The 21,092-nt window shown below is 42.4% G+C and overlaps 1 protein-coding gene across 1 annotated transcript in view; it reads right to left on the reverse strand.

Moving 5' to 3' along the window:
- capn5a (calpain 5a) overlaps positions 1-21,092 on the reverse strand; it is a 160,237-nt gene that overhangs the window by 60,568 nt on the left and 78,577 nt on the right. The window contains exon 4 of the mRNA XM_073044268.1: positions 14,462-14,670. Coding sequence (XP_072900369.1) covers positions 14,462-14,670 — 209 coding nt within the window. The remainder of the gene's footprint in view (positions 1-14,461; positions 14,671-21,092) is intronic.

Consider the following 21,092-nt stretch of genomic DNA (forward strand, 5'->3'; position numbering starts at 1 on the left):
AGTTCACAACTACAGATGCGCTGGGCTGTCCGCACCACTCTCTGCAGAGTCCTGCGATTGAGGGAAGTACAGTTCCCATAACACGCAGAGATGCAGCCAGTCACTAGGCTCTCAATTGTGCCCCTGTAGAAAGTTCTTAGGATTTGGGGGCCCACACCAAACTTCTTTGACCATCTGATGGTGTGTACAGACCACGTGAGGTCCTCGGTGATGCTGATGCTGAGGAACTTAAAGCTGTTCACCCTCTCAACCCCAGATCCATTGATGTCAATAGGGTTTAGCCCGTCTCCATTCCTCCTGTAATCCACAACCAGCTCCTTTGTTTTTGTGACATTGAGGGAGAGGTTGTTTTCTTGACACCATTGTGTCAGAGAGATGACTTCTTCTCTGTAGGCTGCCTCATTAGTAAGCTTGCAGATATATCAAGATTGGTGGAGTTCTGGATAGTGTAGAAGACTGGCAAAGAATACAGAGCAATATAGATAATTTGCAGATACGGGCAGAGAAATGGTACATGGTGTTTAATCCAGATAAATAAGAGGTATCTCGGTAGGACAAATGCAAGGAGACAGTACTCTGTTAAAGACAAGACCCTTAACAGTGTTGATGAGCACAGAGATTTGGAGTCCAAGTTCAAAACTCCATGAAAGTATCGACACAGGTCAATAAATGGTTAAGGCGGCTTATGAAATACGTACATTAATTAGTCGAGGCATTGAGCTCAAAAGTCAAGAGACAATGTTGAAACTTTATAAAACTCTGATTAGGCTACTTCTGGAGTATTGCACACAATTCTGTTTGCACCATTATAGGAAGGACATTGAGGCTTTGGAGAAGGTGCAGAGGTGGTTTACCAGGATTCTGCCTGTGTAGAGGGCATGTGCTATGATGAGGCTGGACAAACTAGGGTTGCTTTCTTTGGTGTGATGGAGGCTGAGAGGAAATCTAATAGAGGTTTATAAGATTACGAGAGGCACGGGTAGAGTAGGCAGGGAGAATCGATTTCATAGAGTTATAGAAAAATACAGCACAGAAACAGGCCCTTTGGCCCATCTAGTCTGTGCCAACACCATTTAAACTGCCTACTCCCATCGACCTGCACCAGGACCATAGCCCTTCATATTCCTACTATCCATGTACCTATTCAAACTCCTCTTAAATGTGAAAATCAAACTTGCATGCACCATTTGTGCTGGCAGCTCATTCCACACTCTCACAATCTTCCGAGAGAAGTTTCCCGGCATGTTCCCCTTAAATTTTTCACCTTTCACCCTTAACCCATGACCTCTGTCTGTAGTCCCACCCAACCTCAGTGGAATAAGCCTACTTGCATTAACCCTATCTATACCTCACATAATATTGTATATCTCTATCAAATCTCTCCTCAATCTTCTACGTTCCAAGGGATAAAGTACTGACCTATTTAATCTTCCTTCATAACTCCAGACCCAGCAACATCCTTGTAATTTTCTTTCTGTATTCTTTCAACTTTATTTACATCTTTTCTGTAGGTAGGTGACCAAAACTGCACACAATACTTGAAATTAGGCCTCACCAACGTCTTTACGACTGTATCTACCTGTGACCCCACTTTCAAAGAATTACGTACCTATATTCCCAGATCCCTTTGTTCTCCTGCACTCCTCAGTGCACCAGCATTCACTGTGTAAGACCTGCCCTGGCTGGTCCTATTGAAGTGCAACACCCTGCACTTGTTACATTAAATTCCCTCTGCCATTTTTCCAGCTGGCCCAGATCTGCAAGCTCTGGTCATCTTCATCGCTTTCCACTACTCCTCCAATCTTGGTGTCATCTGCAAAGTTGCCGATCCAGTTAACCACAGTGTCATCCAGGTTATTGATATAGACGACAAACGACAACAGACCCCCACACCAGTCCCTGCAGCACTCCACTAGTCGCAGGCCTCCAGTCAGAGAGGCAACCATCTACAATTACTCTCTAGCATCTTCCACAAAGCCGATGTCTAATCCAAGCTATTACCTCATCTTTAATGCCAAGCGACTGAACCTCCTTGACCAACCTCCCATGGGGGACTTTACTAAAGCCCATGTAGACAACATCCACTGCCTTATCTTCATCCACTTTCCTGGTAACCTCCTTGAAAAACTGTACGATTGGTTAGACATGACTTACCAATCATGAAGCCATACTGACTATTCTCAATCACTGCATGTCTATCCAAGCACTTATATACCCAGTCTCTTAGAATACCTTCCAATAACTTGCCCACAACTGATACCAGATTCACCGGCCTATAATTTCCTGGTTTATGTTTAGAGCATTTCTTAAACTGCAGAACAACATTGGCTGTCCTCCAATCTACTGGTACCTCTTCTGTCGCTAAGTAAGTTTTAAACATCTCTGCTAGGGCCCCCGCAATTTCTGCACTTGCCTCTGATAGGGTCCCCGAGGGAACACCTTGTCAGGCCCTGGGGATTTATCCACTGGTTTGCCCCAGGACTGAAAACAGATGCTCCTCTGTAATCTGTAAAGAGTCCATGAAGTTGGTACTGCTTTGGCTCACTTCTATGGGTTCCGTGTCTGGCTCCAGAGTAAATACAGATGCAAAAATATATTTAAGAACTCTCCTATCTGTTTTGGCTCCACACATGGATTATCATTATGATCATCCAGAGGACTAATTGCTTTTTCTTGCAATCCTTTTGTTCTTAACATATCTGTAGAATCCTTTAGAATTCTCCTTCACCTTGTCTGCTAGGGCAACTTCATGTCTTCCTTTAGCCTTCCTGATTTCTTTCTCGTGTACAAACACGAGAAAATCCGCAGATGCTGCAAATCCAAAGCAGCACACTCAAAATGCCAGAGGAACTCAGCAGGTCAGGCAGCATCTATGGCAAAGATTCATCAGTCGACGTCTCAGGCTTAAGAAGGGTCTCGACCCAAAAAGTTAACTGTTTTACCCTTTTCCACGGGTGCTGCCTGGCCTGCTGATGTCCACCAGCATGTTGTGGTTCTTTCTCAAGTGCTCTCTTGCATTTCTTGTACTCCTTAAGTACATCATTTGTTCCTACTTGCCTATACCTGCTATGCAGCTCCTTTTTTCTCTGAACCAGGACCTTATCTTTTGAAACCAAGGTTCACTAAACTCATAATATTTACCTTTTACTCTGACAGGCACATGCAAGCTTTGTACTATTAAAACTTCACTGTTGAAGGCCTCCCACTTTCCAAGTACACCTTTGCCAGAGAACAGCCTGTCCCAATCCACACTTGCCAGATCCTTTCTGATACCATCAAAACTGGCCTTTCTCCAATTCAGAATCTCAACCCGCAGTCCAGATGTACATTTTTTTCATATTTACTGTGAAACTAATGGCATTGTGATCACTAGATACGAAGTGTTCCCCTACACAAACTTCTGTCTCCTGCCCTGTCTCATTCCCTAGTAGCGGAACAAGCATCGCACACTCTATTGTTGGGACTTCTACATACTAATTCAAGAAACTTTACTGAACACATTTGTCAAACACTATCCCATCTAGTCATTTTACAGTATGGGAGTCCCAGTCAATAGGCAGAAAGTAAAATCACCTACTATAACAATAGACAGTAGGTGCAGGAGTAGGCCATTCAGCCCTTCTAGCTAGCACCGCCATTCACTGTGATCATGGCTGATTATACACAATCAGTACCCCGTTCCTGCCCTCTCCCCCTATCCCTTGACCCCACTATCTATAAGAGCTCTATCTAACTCTCTCTTGAGAGAGCTGGGAGCTTCGGTGCTGGGACCACAGCTGTTTACAATATACATTAATGATTTAGATGAAGGGAATAAAAGTAACATTAGCAAATTTGCTGATGACACAAAGCTGGGTGGCAGTGTGAAATGTCAGGAGGATGTTATGAGAATGCAGGGTGACTTGGACAGGTTGGGTGAGTGGGCAAATGTATCGCAGATGCAGTTTAATGTGGATAAATGAGAGGTTATCCACTTTGGTGGCAAGAACAGGAAGGCAGATTACTGTCTAAATGGAGTCAAGTTAGGAAAAGGGGAAGTACAACGAGATCTAGGTGTTCTTGTACATCAGTCAATGAAAGCAAGCATGCAGGTACAGCAGGCAGTGAAGAAAGCTAATGGCATGCTGGCTTTTATAACAAGAGGAATTGAGTATAGGAGTAAAGAGGTCCTTCTGCAGCTGTACAGGGCCCTGGTGAGACCCCACCTGCAGTATTGTGTGCAGTTTTGGTCTCCAAATTTGAGGAAGGACATTCTTGCTATTGAGGGAGTGCAGCGTAGGTTCACAAGGTTAATTCCTGGAACGGCGGGACTGTCATATGTTGAAAGATTGGAGCGACTGGGCTTGTATACACTGGAATTTAGAAGGATGAGAGGGGATCTGATTGAAACATATAAGATTATTAAGGGATTGGACACGCTGGAGGCAGGAAGCATGTTCCCGCTGATGGGTGAGTCCAGAACTAGAGGCCACAGTTTAAGAATAAGGGGTAGGCCATTTAGAACAGAGATGCAGAAAAACTTTTTCACCCAGAGAGTGGTGGATATGTGGAATGCTCTGCCCCAGAAGGCAGTGGAGGCCAAGTCTCTGGATGCATTCAAGAGAGAGTTAGATAGAGCTCTTATAGATAGCGGGGTCAAGGGATATGGGGAGAGGGCAGGAACAGGGTACTGATTGTGTATGATCAGCCATTATCACAGTGAATGGCGGTGCTGGCTAGAAGGGCCAAATGGCCTACTCCTGCACCTACTGTCTATTGTCTATTTACTCAGAGAGTCATGGATGCCTGCAATGTGCTGTCTGGTATGGTAGTAGAGGCAAATATATTAGAGGCTTTCAAGAAATATTTGGATAGGCACATGGATGTAAGGAAGATGGAGGGTTATGGACATGGTGTAGGTACGAGGGATTAGTGTTTGGGTGTTTTTGATTTGCTTTTTAGCTGGTTCAGCACAATATTGTGGGCCGAATGGCCTGTTCCTCTTCTATGTGCTCTGTTCCATGTTCTAACTCATTTGAGTTTTAAAACTAATGAAGGACCGAATCAGGACCTTCAGCTCAACTCATTGATGCCAGCGAGGGTGCCCACCTGACCTAGTCCCAGTTGACTGTAGGGGGCAGAGTCAGAGTAAGAAGGTGGGTGGAGGGGAAGAAGCTCAAGCTGACAGGTGATAGGTAGGAGCAGGTGAGGGGGGGGGCAAGGTGGGTGGGTGGGGGAGGGGGATAATTGAGAAGCTGACAGGTGATAGGTGGGGCCAGGTTGTGGGGGGAGGGGAAGTGGGTTGGTAGGGGAGGCGGGGATAAAGTGAGAAGCTGACAGGTGATAGGTGGAAAAGATAAAGGGCTGAAGAAGGAGGAATCTGATAGGATTATTGTTTTATCTCATTCTATATCAATGCACTGTGTAATAATCTGATCTGTATGAACTGTTTGCAAAACAAGTTTTATTTATTGTACCTTGGTACATGTGACAATAATAAACAAACTTACATCTCATTTTCTGCTTCGGTTGTCTACAATCTGATGGTATGAACATCGGCCCGATGAAGGGTCTCAGTCCAAATGTCGACTGTTTATTTCCCTCCATAGATGCTGCCTGACCTGCTGAGCTCCCCCAGCATTTTGTACATGTTGCTCAAGATTTCCAGCATCTGCAGAATCCCTTGCATTTATCATTTGACCATTACATTCTCCTGTTTCAGTTAGATAGACTTGACATCGGTTTGCCTCGCCATGGCCCTGCCTGCACTTTCTCGAACTGTAACACTTTCTCTGCATTCTGTTATTGTTTTCCCTTGTATCACCTCAATGTACAGACGTGATGAGTTTATCTGTATGAGTGGCATGTCAGACAAAGTTTTTCACCGAACCTCAGGACACATGACAATAATAATCCTACAATACGGTGCAAAAGCTTTCGGCAGGTATATACAGCTAGGGTGCTCGCGATATTTCCACAGCACTGTATTTGTCGAAGTGGAGAGGAGAGCGAGTTTGTAACTCAAAAGGAGAAATATTTCTCCCGGGCACCGAGTCCATTTGGAATGCACAGCCCCTGGAGATTGCTGGAAACAGGCAAGCCCACAACATTTTAGTAGCATCCAAACACTCGAATCCCCAAGTATAAATGTTAATGGAAACACATCGAATTCCCGTCAAAATAATCCACGGCAGATTGCAGAGAGGGAGATTCGGAGCTGTGGGAGAGAGCCTGCTGATATCTGCATGAAGAATGAGGGGAGATTTGATAGAGGTATCGATAGGGTAAATGCATGCAGGATTTTTCCCACTGAGGTTGGGTGGGGCCAGAACTAAAGGTCATAGGCTAAGGGTGAAAGTTGAAATATCTCAGGTTGTGGTGAGCAAGGCCTGGAGTTATGGAGTGAGTATTAGTGATCCAAGTACATGTAAATGGGATTGGTCTACATAGATGGATCAACATGAGCACAATGGACTGAATGGCCTGTTTCTGCGCCGTGTGAAAATCCTGTAGCTTCAGGAAGACTGAAATGAGATACCAGTCAAGTCGTAAGCATTTACCTCTGGGGGGGGGGGGGGTAAAAGAAATCAGTGTTGCAGATAATGATCTTTCAAATAACCGGTCTTTCTGGTTTGTGTCACAACTGCCTAGCTCTGACGAAAGCACGGTATTTTCTCCATTTATATTAAACCGGAGGAGATAACTTCACTCAACTTCAACTACCCATTCAAGTGAACTCTTCGCACAACTTGTGGACTCACTTACAAGGACTCCTCAACCTCATGGTCTCAGTATTTCTTGCTTACTTATTAATTATTATCTTTCTTTTGAACTTGCACAGTTTGTCATCTTTCTGTTGGGTGGGGTCTTTCATCGATTCTATTATAGTTCTCAATCTGGCTGGTGGTGTCATGGCAACAGCACTGCACCTTCAGGTGAATGGTCCCAGGTTCGAATATGGCCAGCTCCTTGCACATGGCAAAAAATGCTACCCATTGCGACACAAGGAGAGAAAAGGAGCACCGATTATGGCTCTTGGATTTATTGAGTACACCCACAAAAATTCAAATCTCAGGGTTGTATTATACGTCACCATATAGTACTTGAACTTTGATAATAAATTTACTTTAAACTCTTTGAATCCATCCTGTCAAGCTATCCTAATGTATCTTCAGAAAATTTGCCATGGAAACAAAAAAGGAGAGAAACCTGGATTCACTTACGTTATGTTCAGTATTCCCACATGCATCATCGTTTTCCAAGCTGAATATGTAACTGAGCTCAGAGCTGGCACAGTCACTATGAAATTCAGCTCAAGGGAAAAGATCAAGAATTTTAACCATTTAATGCACCCTTACACAGATCACAACTCCTGCTTCTTGCTAATTATATGGTATTTCTAATGTCCTGCTAGCGATAACAAATCACTGCCTCCCCTAGCAGCTGCTCTCCAGTGTTTGGTCCCTGGAAGACTAGCTGGATCGCATTTGTCTGCGGCTGACCTATGTAAGATTTATTGAGATACAGTGCAGAATAGAGCCTTCCAGCCCTTTGAGCCGTGCCGCCCAGCAACCCCCAATTTAATCTTGAACTAATCACTGGATAATTTACAATCAGCAATTAGCCCACTAACCGGCAGGTCTTTGGGATATAGGAGGAGTAAACCCATTGGGGAGGACGTACTGACTCCTTACAGATGATGCTGAAATTCAGGAACTATTGTGTGTTTGTTTTTGGCTCCAAGACAACATCCCAAGCACCAAAAATCTCAGGCCATGACACTCAGGGACTTGTGCTAATATTATTTTGTGACTGTATGTGCTATTGTAACTATATGTGCCGTGTGTGACTGTGCTTGTACTGCGTTTTGCACCTTGGCTGCAGGTGAACAATGCTTCATTTAGCTGTATACATGTGTACGGTGGAACAGCAATAAACTTGAACTTGGAAGAACATAGTGTTTCTGTTTAAAGTTTGAACTGAAAGCTGGCTTGAGAACTGCTTCTACCCCACTTTATCAAATATTTAAATAGACCTCCCAGACAGTAAAGTTAAAAATTAATCTCCCAATCTAAGCCACTGTGACTCTCACACTTAATTTGTCTACCAGCGCCAGACTTCCTCTGTAACTGTAAAACTATGTTCTTTATTCTTTTTACTGCCTAGATTCCTTGTATGATAAGTTTTGGGTGGGGTAACGCTTTATAGTACCAGCGACCCAAGTTCAATTCCTGCTGCGGCATTTGAGGAGTTTGTTTGTTCTCCCAGTGACCACATGGGTTTTCTCCATGAGCTTTCTCCAGCTTCCTCTCCGGCTGGTAGGCTAATTGGTCATTGTAAATTGACCTGTCATTAGGCTGGGGTTAAATCAGGGGTTGCTGGGCGACGCGGCTCGAAGGGTGGAAAGGCCTATTAGATAGATAGATAGATAGATACTTTATTCATCCCCATGGGGAAATTCAACTTTTTTTTCCAATGTCCCATACACTTGTTGTAGCAAAACTAATTACATACAATACTTAACTCAGTAAAAAATATGATATGCATCTAAATCACTATCTCAAAAAGCATTAATAATAGCTTTTAAAAAGTTCTTAGGTCCTGGCGGTCCACACTGTATCTCAATAAATAAATAAAGTCAACGTAAATTAATTACTCACGTATGTCTATATGAGTAACCTGAGATTCATTTTCTTACAGGCATTCATAGTAGAACAAATAAAAACCAGAATCAATGAAAAACAACACACAAAGACTGACAACCAATGTGGTAAAGAAGTACACAAATGGTAGAGTCCTTGAAAGCGAGTCCATAGGTCGTGGAATCAGTCCAATATCGAGGTGGGTGAAGTTAGGGAGGGTTCTCCTGTGATGTAACCAGTACTATTTGTGTGCTTTTCCATTCTTGGACTTTGGTGTTTCCATACCAGGCCGTGATGCAACCAGTCAGGTTCTCTCCCCTGTGCATCTATAGAAGATGAACCCAGATACACATAGTAATGCAGTTACAAAGAAGTCGTGCCAGCAGCTATGCTTCGTTAGAAGTTTGAGGAGATTAAGTATCTCACCAAAGACTTCCTACAGATTTACCATGGACAGAATTCTGACAGTTTGCATCACCATTTGGCACAGAGATGTCAATGCACCAGATCTTGCTTTTATTAGTTGAGGCATTGAGTTCAAAAGTCAGGAGGTTATGTTACAACTTTATAAAATGCTAGTTAGGCCATATCTGGAGTATTGCATACAGTTGTTGTCGCACTACAATACTGAGGCTTTGAAGAGGGTACAGAAGAGGTTTAGCAGGATACAGCCTGGTTTCGAGGGTGTTCTATCATAAGAGCCTGGACAAACTTGGGTTGTTTGCTCTGGAGTGGCAGAGCCCGAGGGGAGATCTGATAGATGTTTACAAGATTATGGGGACATAGATAGAGTGGACAGAAGGCATCTGTTTCCCAGGGTTGAAATGTCTAATAGCAGAGAGCATGCACTGAAGGTGAGAGGGGTAGGTTCAACCACTGCTCTGAGCAGGAAATTTTTTTACACATCCTGATAACTATGTGGCACTTTAGTATTAACATTATAGAAAAAAAATTCAGCTGCATGGCATCAAAGGCTATGTGTGAGAGCATTTCAGCAACTGCGTGGCCACGCACCTACACAGCTTAGCGAAAACAGCGCCCGCGTGTCCCCTTCGGCCATTCGTCTTCTCACATTAAAGCTGTACTCTCTAGTGTTCAACACTTCAACCAATGTAAAAAAAAAATACCAGCTATCTACTCTGTCTATGCCTCTCATAATCTTAAGAACTTCTGTCGGGTATCACCTCAGCCTCTGGTGCTCCACAGAAAACAACCAAAGTTGTTGCACTCTTGACCTCATGTTCCATGTTATAATCTTGCACCTTGTCTATAATTTCTCTATACTGCTACACTTGTGTGTGTGAGTGATTCTGATATGGGTCTCTCTTGTGGCCTGACAGTGGGAAGGGGGCAGGGAGACTGGAATCACAGTTGGGAAAAGGAGATGGAGAATGGAGGGAGCAGGAAGGACCAGAGAGACTTTCTGTAACGATCAATAAACCAATTGTTTGGAATCAAATTACCTTGCCTGGTGTCTCAGGGCTGGGTGTGTCTGCACCCGTGTAAGGCTCCCCGCACCAGCACTCCTTCTCTGCCACCTTTCCCATACCCCTCTTGCGGTGCTCCACCCTCGCCATTCCCAACATCCTTTGCTTGCACCAGATTTACAAACTCCCTCTCCGTTCCACGTTGACAAATACAGTACAGTACAAAAGTCTTAGGCACTCTGGCTAGATGTACTTAAGACTTTTCGACAGTATTGTAGATCAGTAGTGAACAGTGTACAAGACAAACTTGTCACTGCATCTCGATACCGGTGACAATAACAAACCAATTCCAACCTTGATGCACATATGGAATAATCTGCCTGGATGGAACATATAAAAACACCTTTCAACGTACCTCAGTGACAATAACAAGCCAGTAAACCATTCCCTCTCCATCACTCTGTCTTCCCAAGATAGAAATGCTTCAACATTTTTTTCACTGCATCTTGGTAGATGTGACAATAATAAATCTATTACCAATTTCCCATTAGTCCAAGACATAACGGACTGAATTGCCTTTAGAAACTTAGAATAGAAAACCTACAGCATAATACAGGCCCTTCGGCCCACAAAGCTGTGCCGAACATGTCCTTAACTTAGAAATTACCTAGGGTTACCCATAGTCCTGTATTTTTCTGACCTCCATGTACCTATCCAGGAGTCTCTTAAAAGACCCTATTGTATCCGCCTCCACCACTGTCGCCAGCAGCCCATTCCATGCACTCATCAGTCTCTGAGTAAAAAACTTACCCTGACATCTGCTCTGTACCTACTTCCAAGAACCTTAACACTGAGCCCTCTTGTGCTAGCTATTTCAGCCCTGGGAAAAAGCCTCTGACTATCCACACAATCAATACCTCTCATAATATTAAACACCTCTATCAGGTCACCTCTCATTCTCTGTCTGTCCAAGGAGAAAAGGCCGAATTCACTCAACCTGTTTAAATAAGGCATGCTCCCCAATCCAGGCAACATCCTTGTAAATCTCCTCTGCACCCTTTCTATGCCTACCATATCCTTCCTGTAGTGAGGCAACCCAAACTGAGTACGATACTCCAAGTGGGGTCTGACCAGGGTCCTGTACAGCTGCAACATTACCTCTCTGCTCCTAACCTCAATCCCATGGTTGATGAAGGCCAATACACCGTACACCTTCTTAACCACAGAGTCAACCCATGCAGCAGCTTTGAGTGTCTTATGGACTCAGACCCCAAGATCCCACTGATCCTCCACGCTGCCAAGAGTCCTACTATTAATACTATATTCAGCCATCATATTTGGCCTATCAAAATGAACTACTTCACACTTATTTGGGTTGAACTCCATCTGCCACTTCTCAGCCCAGTTTTGCATCCTATCAATGTCTTGCTGTAGCCCATGACAGCCCTCTACACTACTCACAACACCTCCAACCTTTGTGTCATCAGTAAATTTACTAATGCATCCCTCCAACTTCCTCATCCAGGTCATTTATAAAAATCACAAAGAGTAGGAGTCCCAGAACAGATCACTGAGGCTCACCTCTGGTCACTGACCTCCATGCAGAATATGACCCGTCTACAACCACTCTTTGCCTTCTGTGGGCAAGCCAGTTCTGGATCCACAAAGCAATGCCCCCTTGGATCCCATGCTTCCTTACTTTCTCAATAAGCCTTGCATGGGGTACCTTATCAAATGCCTTGCTGAAATCCATATACACTACATCGACTGCTCTACCTTCATCAATGTGTTTAGTGTTATGCCATCGGCCCCCTCCTTTGTGAGAATCTCAAGAACCCTAGTCAAGGGGGGGTCAACTGACCCAAAAGAGGAAGAGACGTGCTGAATGGACGCAGGAAATGGGAGAGAGAGAGAGAGAGAGGCCACGTTCTCCCAAGAAGCAGAATAAAGGTGACCTTGACTATTGTCTCATGGAGACCACGTGAAAAGCCCTCGGGCAAAGTGGGCTGGTTGAGAGAGAGATCGCATTACCTGCAACTTGATTGACACCTGCGATCCCGTGAAGAAGTATAAAGGAGTGTCTGAGGGGGGGGAACCCTCAGACGCACCCAGGAGACACGATATCGATTCCCGTGGGAGCGGGACGCCATTCTGAAGGAAGCCACGTGTGTTAGATTCCAACTTTTGAATCTGTGGCTAGAACCAACGAAAGACTGCTTTTAGCTAACAACGGGGAAGTCTGCTCCCCTGATTCCACGGATTTGCTCTGCCAAGACGACAGGCAAGTGTTTATCTTTTCCAAATCATCTCTTTCTCTCTACAACGTGATAACCCCAGCGGTTCCCAAAAGGGAAAAGCCTGCAAACTTCTGAGTGACTCTTTATATTTCAATTGGACTCTGTATTAACCCCTAGACAACTGTAGAGCTTATTTCTGATTGATTATGGTTACACCGGTGTTTTAGATTGAGTTTGACGATGTATATGATCTGAATGTTTTGTATTAACCATACGTTTGTGCCCTTTTCGAATAAAACGTTTGAAAATAGTAGCATCCGACTCAGCTGATGCATCTATCTTTGCTGGTAAGTTACCTGGTTACGGGGTTACGTAACATTAGTCATATCCTCAAAAACTTCAATCAGGCCTGTAAGGCACGACCTGCCCTTGACAAAGCCATGCTGACTACTCCTAATCATATTATGCCTCTCCAAATGTTCATAAATCCTGCCTCTCAGGATCTTCTCCATCAACTTACCAACCACTGAAATAAGACTCACTGGTCTATAATTTCTTGGGCTATCTCTACTCCCTTTCTTGAATAAGGGGACATCATCCACAACCTCCAATCCTCTGGAACCTCTCCCACCCCCACTGATGATGCAAAGATCATCACCAGAGGCTCAGCAGTCTCCTCCCTCACCTCCCACAGTAGCCTGGGGTACATCTCATCCGGTCCCGGTGACTTATCCAACTTGATGCTTTCCAAAAGCTGCAGCACATCCTCTTCCTTAATATCTACACGCTCAAGTTTTTCAGTCTGCTGTAAGTCATCCTTACAATCACCAAGATCCTTTTCCATAGTGAATATACTGAAACAAAGTATTCATTAAATCCCTCTGCTCTCTCCTCCCATTCCATACACACTTTTGCACTGTCACACTTGATTGGTCCTATTCTCTCACATCTTATCTTCTTGCTCTTCACGTAATTGTTGAATGCCTTGGGGTTTTCCTTTATCCTGTCTACCAAGGCATTCTCATGGCCCCTTCAGGCTCTCCTAATTTCATTCTTAAGCTCCTTCCTGCTAGCCTTATAATCCTCTAGCTCTCTATCATTGCCTAGCTTTTTGAACCTTTTGTAGGCTTTTCTTTCTTGTCTAGATTTGCAACAGCCTTTGTACACCATGGTTCCTGTACCCTACAATCCTTTCCATGTCTCATTGGGACATACCAAAGCAGAACTCCACCCAAATAGCCCCTGAACATTTGCCACATTTCTTCCATACATTTCCCTGAGAACATCTGTTTCCAATTTATGCTTCCAAGTTCCTGCCTGAGAGCCTCATATTTCCCCTTACTCCAATGCTTTCCTAACTTGTCTGTTCCTATCCCTCTCCAATGCTGTGGTAAAGGAAATAGAATTGTGATCACTATCTCCAAAATGCTCTCCCACTGAGAGACGTGACACCTGACTCGGTTCATTTCCCAATACCAGATCAAGTACAGCCTCTCCTCTTCTAGGCTTATCTATAATATTGTGTCAAGAAACTTACCTGACCACACCAATCAAACTCCACCCGATCTAAACCCCTTGCTCTAGGGAGATGGCAATCGATATTTGGGAAATTAAAATCTCCCACCACGATAACCCTGCCTTTCTGGTGTGCTGGATGATTCTTTCTCTACTGATGGTGAGAAGAGGAGGCAAACAGTGCAGTTTGCTGGTCTATACCCCAGGGTTCTGAAAGAGGTAGCTGAAGAGGTTGTGGAGACATTAGTAGTGATCTTTCAAGAATTACTAGATTCTGGAATGATTCAGAAGAATGGGAAACTTTAAAATGTCTCTCCACTCATTAAGAAGGGAAGGATGCAAGGGAGAGGAAATTATAGGCCAGTTGGCCTTATGTCAGTAGTTGTGAAGATGTTGGAGTCTATTATTAAGGTTTTGGGTTATTTGGAGACACACGATAAAATAGGCCCTAGTCAGCAGGAGTTCCTTAAGGTGTAATCTTGCCAGACAAATCTGTTGAAATTCTTTGAGGAAATAACAGGCAGAATAGACAAAGGAGGCTGTATATTTCGATTTTCAGAAAGCCTTTGACAAGGTGTAATACCCCATGGTATTACAGGAAAGCTAATAGCACGCAAAGAGAATTGGGTGACTTTAAGGATTTGTTCTGACATTCACTTACTTGGCATAAGCCTTCTCCACCAGAGCGCTCCAGAACTCATTCTTGGAGTTAGAGTGACAGTAGATGAGCTGCCCATTGACTGTTGGCAGGCGGTCATCGATCACCACATCCACCCACTCTCCAAAGCGCCAGAAACAGAAGTGGAAGATTCCTGCGTAGTTGTTGGGCTTGTCCACGGCCCATTCCTGCTCTTTCCAGTTCGGGATTACCTGTGATCCCACACAAAAAGAAAATCGCACACAGATTAGGCTGGGGTTGGAAATTTAGCGTCAGTCAACAGCTTCTCAGTGAGCCTACCTTTTTCTATTCCCTCCTTCCCATCATTCCTCACTGCCGCAAAATTGTCCTGTGCAGTTACTGATGCCGAGAATCACTTCCACTGAGCATAAGAAATCATGGCGAGAAAGATCCATTTAGACACTTATATGTTCTTCCTCATTCAATAGGGTTGTGGTTGATCTTATACCTCAGTGCCTCGTTCCTGAATAAACCCATCTCGTCAATTAATATCCAACAATCTACAGGTATCTCCCTCCACCTTGAACGCACCATGACCCTGTTGGGTAGACAACACACAGCAATACTGCACCGGAATAGGCCATTTGGCCCACAACGTGTGTGCTGAATTAAATGAGATTAAAGGGGATTAAATTAAGTCTCCTCTACATGATCCCTATTCCCCCACCCCAACCCCATTCCATAAGACATAGGAGCAGAATTAGGCCATTTGGCCCATTGAGCTTGCTCTGCCAGTTTTATCATGGCTGATCCAATTTTCCTCTCAGCCCCAAATTCTCCCTATATCCCTTCATGTCCTGACCAATCAAGAATCTATCCACCTCTGCCTTCAATATACACAGAGACTTGGCTTCCACAGCTGCCTATGGCAAAGAATTCCACAGATTCACCACTCTCTGGCTAAAGAAATATCTCCTTATCCTCTGGTCTTATACTTACCCACCATGGGAAATATTATCTCCACATCCACTCTATCAAGGCCTTTCATCCTTCAATAGGTTTCCATGAGGTCATCCCTCATTCATCTGAATTCTAGTGAATACAGGCCCAGAGCCAAATGGTCTTCATATGACAAGCTGTTCAAACCTAGAAACATTTTCGTGAACCTCATCTGAACCCTCTCCAGTTTCAGCACATCCTTTCTAAGACAGGGGCCCAAAACTTCTCAGAATACTTCAAGTTAGGCCTCACCAGTGCTTTATTAAGTCTCAATATTACATCCTTGTTTTATGTTCTAGTCCACTTGAAATGAATGCTCAATATTGCATTTGCCTCCCTCACCACAGACTCAACCTGCAAATTAAACTTTAGGGAATCCTGTACAAGGGCTCCCAAGTCCCTTTGCACTTCAGTTTTTTGTACTTCCTCTCCATTTAGAAAATAGTCAACCTTTTCATTTCTTCTACCAAAGTGCATGACCATACACTTCCTAACACTGTATTCCATCTGCCACTTCTTCGTTCATTCTCCGAATCTGTCCCTCTGTAGCCTCTCTACTTCCTTAAATCTACCTGTCCACCACCTATCTTCGTATTGTCTGCAAACTTTATAACAAAGCTATCAATTCCTTCACCTAAATCACTGACATATAACGTAAAAAGAATTGATCCCAACAGACCCCATGGACACCACCTGTCACTGACAGCCAACCAGAAAAGGTTATCTTTATTCCCACTCTTTGCCTTCTGCCAATCAGCCACTGCTTTATCCATGACAGAAGCTTCCCCGTAATACCATGGGCTCATAGCTTGTTAAGCAGTCATGTGTGGCTTGTTAAGCAGGCCTTTTGAAAATCCAAATACACAACATCAACCAATGCTCTTTTGTCTTTCCTACTTACTATATCTTCAAAGAGTTTCAACAGATTTGTCAGGCAAGATTTTCCCTTGAGGAAACCATGCTGACTATGGCTTATTTTATCATGTGCCTCCAAATACCCTGAAACCACATTCTTATCAATCGACCCCAACATCTTCCCAACTGCTGAGGTCAGACTAACTGGCCTATAGTTTCCTTTCTTCTGCCTTTCTCCCTTCTTCAAGAGCGGAGTGACATTTTAAAGTTTTTAATCTTCCAGAACCATTCCAGAATCGAGTGATTCTTGAAAGATCATTACTTATGCCTCCACAACTTCTTCAACCACCTCTTTTAGAACCCTGGGGTGCACACCATCTGGTCCAGGTGACTTATCTACCTTCAGACCTTTCAGTTTCTCAAGACCTTCTCCCTAGTAATGGTAACTTTACACATTTGATGACCTCTGACACATGGAACTTCCACTGCTAGTGTCTTCCACAATGAATACTTATTCAGTTTGTCTGCCATTTCCTTGACCCCATTTCTACCTCTCCAGCATCGTTTTCCAGCAGTCTGATATCCACTCTCACCTCTCTTTTACACTTTATGTATCTTTATTTACACTTTATTATTGGCTAGCTTACTTTGTATTCCATCTTTACTTTCTTAATTGTTTTTCTAGTTGCCTTCCGTTAGTATTTGAAAGCTTCCCAATCCTCCAACTTCCCACTAATTTTTGGTCTATTATATGCCCTTTTGTTGGCTTTTATGCTGGCTTTGACTTCTCTTGTTAGCCACAGTTGTATCTTCTTGCCTTGAGAATACTCCTTCCTCTTTGAGACGTATATACCCTGTGCCTTCCAAATTGCTTCCAGAAATTCCAGCCATTGCTACTCTACCATCATCCCTGCCAGTATTCTTTTCCAATCAACTCTGGGCAACTCCTCTCTCATGCCCCTATAATTCCCTTTACTCCACTGTAATACTGATACATCCGACTTTAGCTTCTCCTCAAATTTCAGAGTGAATTCGATCATTTTATGATCACTTACTCCAAGGGTTCTTTTATCTTAAGCTCTTCATATAATGGTGGGTTAAAGTATAGGGGAAATGTCGGTGGTAGTTTTTTTTTTTTTTTTTTTACACACAGAGTGGTGGGTGCCTGGAGGGCACTGCTTGGGTGGTGGTAGAGGTAAATACATCAGTGACATTTAAGAGATTCGTAAGTAAGTACTTAGATGAAAATAAAATTGAGGCTTATGGGCTACCTAGAAAGGGAGGGTTAGACAGATCGTGGAGTAACATGTAAAATGCTGGAGGAACTCAGCAAGTCTGACAGTATCTATGGAATGGAATAAAAAGTTGATGTTTTGGGCTGATCTCCAAGAGGATCACAACCTTTGTTGTGGTTTGGAGGTTTGTGTGTCTCAATGACCTAGAGAGCTAAGCTGATTTGGAGTCAAGGCATTATGCCAGACTAATAATAGTCCACAGGTCCTCTAGGTTCATGGGTTCACCTCAGGGCTAATAACCCTGATAGGTCAAACTAAATTGTTACAGAGACAGTAATGAAGAATCACACATCCGAGTGCAACAGTATTCCTGAGTCCCCACCTAGCATAGCTAACAGTCGTGAAAACCATCAGGAAGCTAATGGTATGATGAAGGAAGACCACCGCCAAGACCAAGACCAAAATTGGTTTCTGGCCAAGGACAGACAGAGATGGAGAAACTTCACTGCTGCCCCAAATACCTGCAGGTGTAATGGGGAGTAAATAAGTTTTGGGCTCAGGTCAGCGGGAGACGCTCATGGAGTGAGTACTGTTTTAGATTCGCTCCATAACCTTTACTTTTTTTAACCTTTGATCACCCTTATCCAACTTATTTTTACCTACACCAAAAGATTCTTGCTATTTTCTTGGGCTTATCGTTAAGAGTTTATTGTGAATTTTTGAAGATATGCAAACAGAAATGGCTCTTAGATCTAAAGGACGAGAACCTGGGCACAACCCGAACGGTAATGGAAAGAAGCAAGCTCACCCGCAACGCACTGAATTAACTTATGAACTGCTTATGGAGGTTTTGGATAAAAAATTTGATGAACTACAACAAATTTTTAAACAAGATATAAAGGCTTTTCAAGATTATATGGTTAAGACGGATTTAGTAATTAACCAGCAGCAAGTTCTTATTGCATCTCTGCAAGAAGACGCTCGGAAACGAGATTTGACAATTGAAAAATTGCAACAGGATTTAATTTCGACCACTAAATTGGTGGAAACATTTAAAGCCAAGAGTGTCGACTTTGAGAATCGGTCCAGAAGACAGAACCTACGTATACTTGGTCTCCCAGACGGCATAGAAAAAGACGACCCTTCGAAATATTTTGCTCAACTTTTAAAAGATGCGTTCCCGTCGGTTTTCCCAGATAACCCGCCGTTACTTGATCGAGCACATAGAATTTGGCGTCGTTCATCGAGTGCTCCAGCTAAACCCTCGGTGGTAATTGTCCGGTTTCACCATGTACACGACAAAGAACAACTTATTCGTGTGGCTCGGCGGGTTGGAATGGTTAAATTTCAAGATTACCATTTCCGTTTGGTTGAAGATTTTAGTCCTGAAGTTATGAAGAAAAGGCTTCTTTTTAAACCTCTGATGTCTGAATGTTATGAGAAAAATCTAAAACCTGCGCTCTTATACCCTGCGAAGCTTAGAATCTCTCCGTCGAATGCTCCACGCCAGGTTTTCCTTTCTACATCTGAAGCGAGAAAGTATCTGGAGGAGAACTTCCCTACTGCTACAGTCACTAATCTCTAATAAATGAGTGATTCTGATCGTGTAAGATGGTTTTTGATTCCTCAAACCAGAGTTAGTCTCTGGTTATTGGTGTAGGTTTATCCTATACTTTATATTTAAGTTAAAGTGTGTTTTCGTTATATTAATCGCTCTGTTTTATACACTTTAACCATTATACTATATTTTTGACTATTATTTTTGTTCCTTCGAAGATGTATTTTTAACCCTTCAAAGGAGAATTCTTTTTTATTAAGATGGTGGTTTTTTGGAAAAATATTCTTGGTTTTGTTTAAGATGGCGTTATTTTTTCTTCTCTCGTCTTCTTCCTATAATGCATCGCTTATCATAGTTTAAATATTTCTTGATTTGTTTGGGTTATAACCCAATTTATAAGCTTTTAGTGAATATATTCTTTTTTTTTAACAACTAAGTATATTAAGAAGTGTGGTTTTAGTATAGTGATTATAATTTTTAAAGTCGGGGTGTTTTTTTAAAAATATATATCCTTTATATACGGAGTGGTCTTCCGCTGATATGGGGGTAGAATTAGTCTAATTTTTTCCTTTTTCTAGCCATATTTTGGCTTTTTTTCTTTTTCTTGTTGGGGTGGGGGAATGGTCTGTTTTCTAATTTTATTTTTCTTTTACCAGTTTGTTTTAGTTTTTTCATTTGGGCTGTTTTTGAACTTCAAATATGTCTACGATGTCGTCACTTCCGGGTCCGCTCTTTATTTTTGTTCCTCTTCCAGGTGCATGAGTTTATAATTTGGTTAACCCTTTTTATACCAAAGGGTTGATTTTAGAAGCATGGCTCAGACCATTAATTTTGTGTCTTGGAATACTAATGGTTTAAACCATCCGATTAAACGAAAGAAGATTTTCAAAGTATTCCAAAGACTTAATGCTCATATCATTTTTGTACAAGAAACTCATGTGAGGAAGGAGGACAAATATCGCTTTTTTAGGTCTTGGCGGGGTCAACAGTATCATTCGAATTCAAATGCCAAAGTAAAGGGAGTTTCAATTTTTATTGACTCCTCTATTGCATTTGTTCAACACGATATCCTTTCGGATCCGAATGGTAGATTTTTGTTAATTACGGGTTTACTTTGTAATAAAAAGGTTGCTATGGTTAATGTTTATGCTCCAAATGTGGATTGTCCTGATTTTTTTAAGTCCTTATTTACTTCTTTACCTAATCTAAATGAATATAAGTTAATAATGGGTGGTGACTTTAATTGTTGTTTAAATCCTTTGATGGACAAATCTATATCTATTCAGACTTTACCCAATAAGTCGGCCACTTGTATTAACTCCTTTTTGACTGATAATGGAGTTTTTGATATTTGGAGATTTCGGCATCCTAACGACAAAGAGTTTTCTTTTTTCTCGCATGTTTATCATTCTTATTCGAGAATTGATTATTTTTTTATTGACTCTTGTTTTATTCCATCGGTAATTGGTTGTAATTATGATATTATAGCTATCTCTGACCATGCTCCATTAAAACTTTCTATTAAATTTACGGATACAGCTTCTAATGTTAGACAATGGCGATTTGACTCTACCTTACTGCAAGATCCGGACTTTATTAAATTTATGAAGGAACAGATCGATTTCTTCTTTTCAGCTAATTCCACGGATGATATTTCTTGCGGAACACTTTGGGACACTTTTAAAGCGTATATACGTAGACAGATTATCTCTTACTCTGTTGGTCTGAGAAAACGCATTAAGAAGGAAACTCTTTTATTGGTTGATAAAATTAAAGAGATTGACAAGAAATATTCGATCACTCCTAGCAGGGAGCTTTACAAACAAAGGTTTGAACTTCAAATGGAACATAGTTTATTACTTACATCTCCGATTGAAAATCAATTAATGAAAACCAGATCTGATTTTTATATACATAGTGATAAATCGGGTAAACTGTTAGCTAGTCAGTTGAAGAATGTTTTGGTTAAACGTCAAATCACTAAGATTCGTTAGCAGAATGGGGATTTGACAGTTAACCACGATGA

Source organism: Hemitrygon akajei, chromosome 4 (genome assembly GCF_048418815.1).
Source record: "Hemitrygon akajei chromosome 4, sHemAka1.3, whole genome shotgun sequence".
Classification (NCBI taxonomy): Eukaryota; Metazoa; Chordata; class Chondrichthyes; order Myliobatiformes; family Dasyatidae; genus Hemitrygon; species Hemitrygon akajei.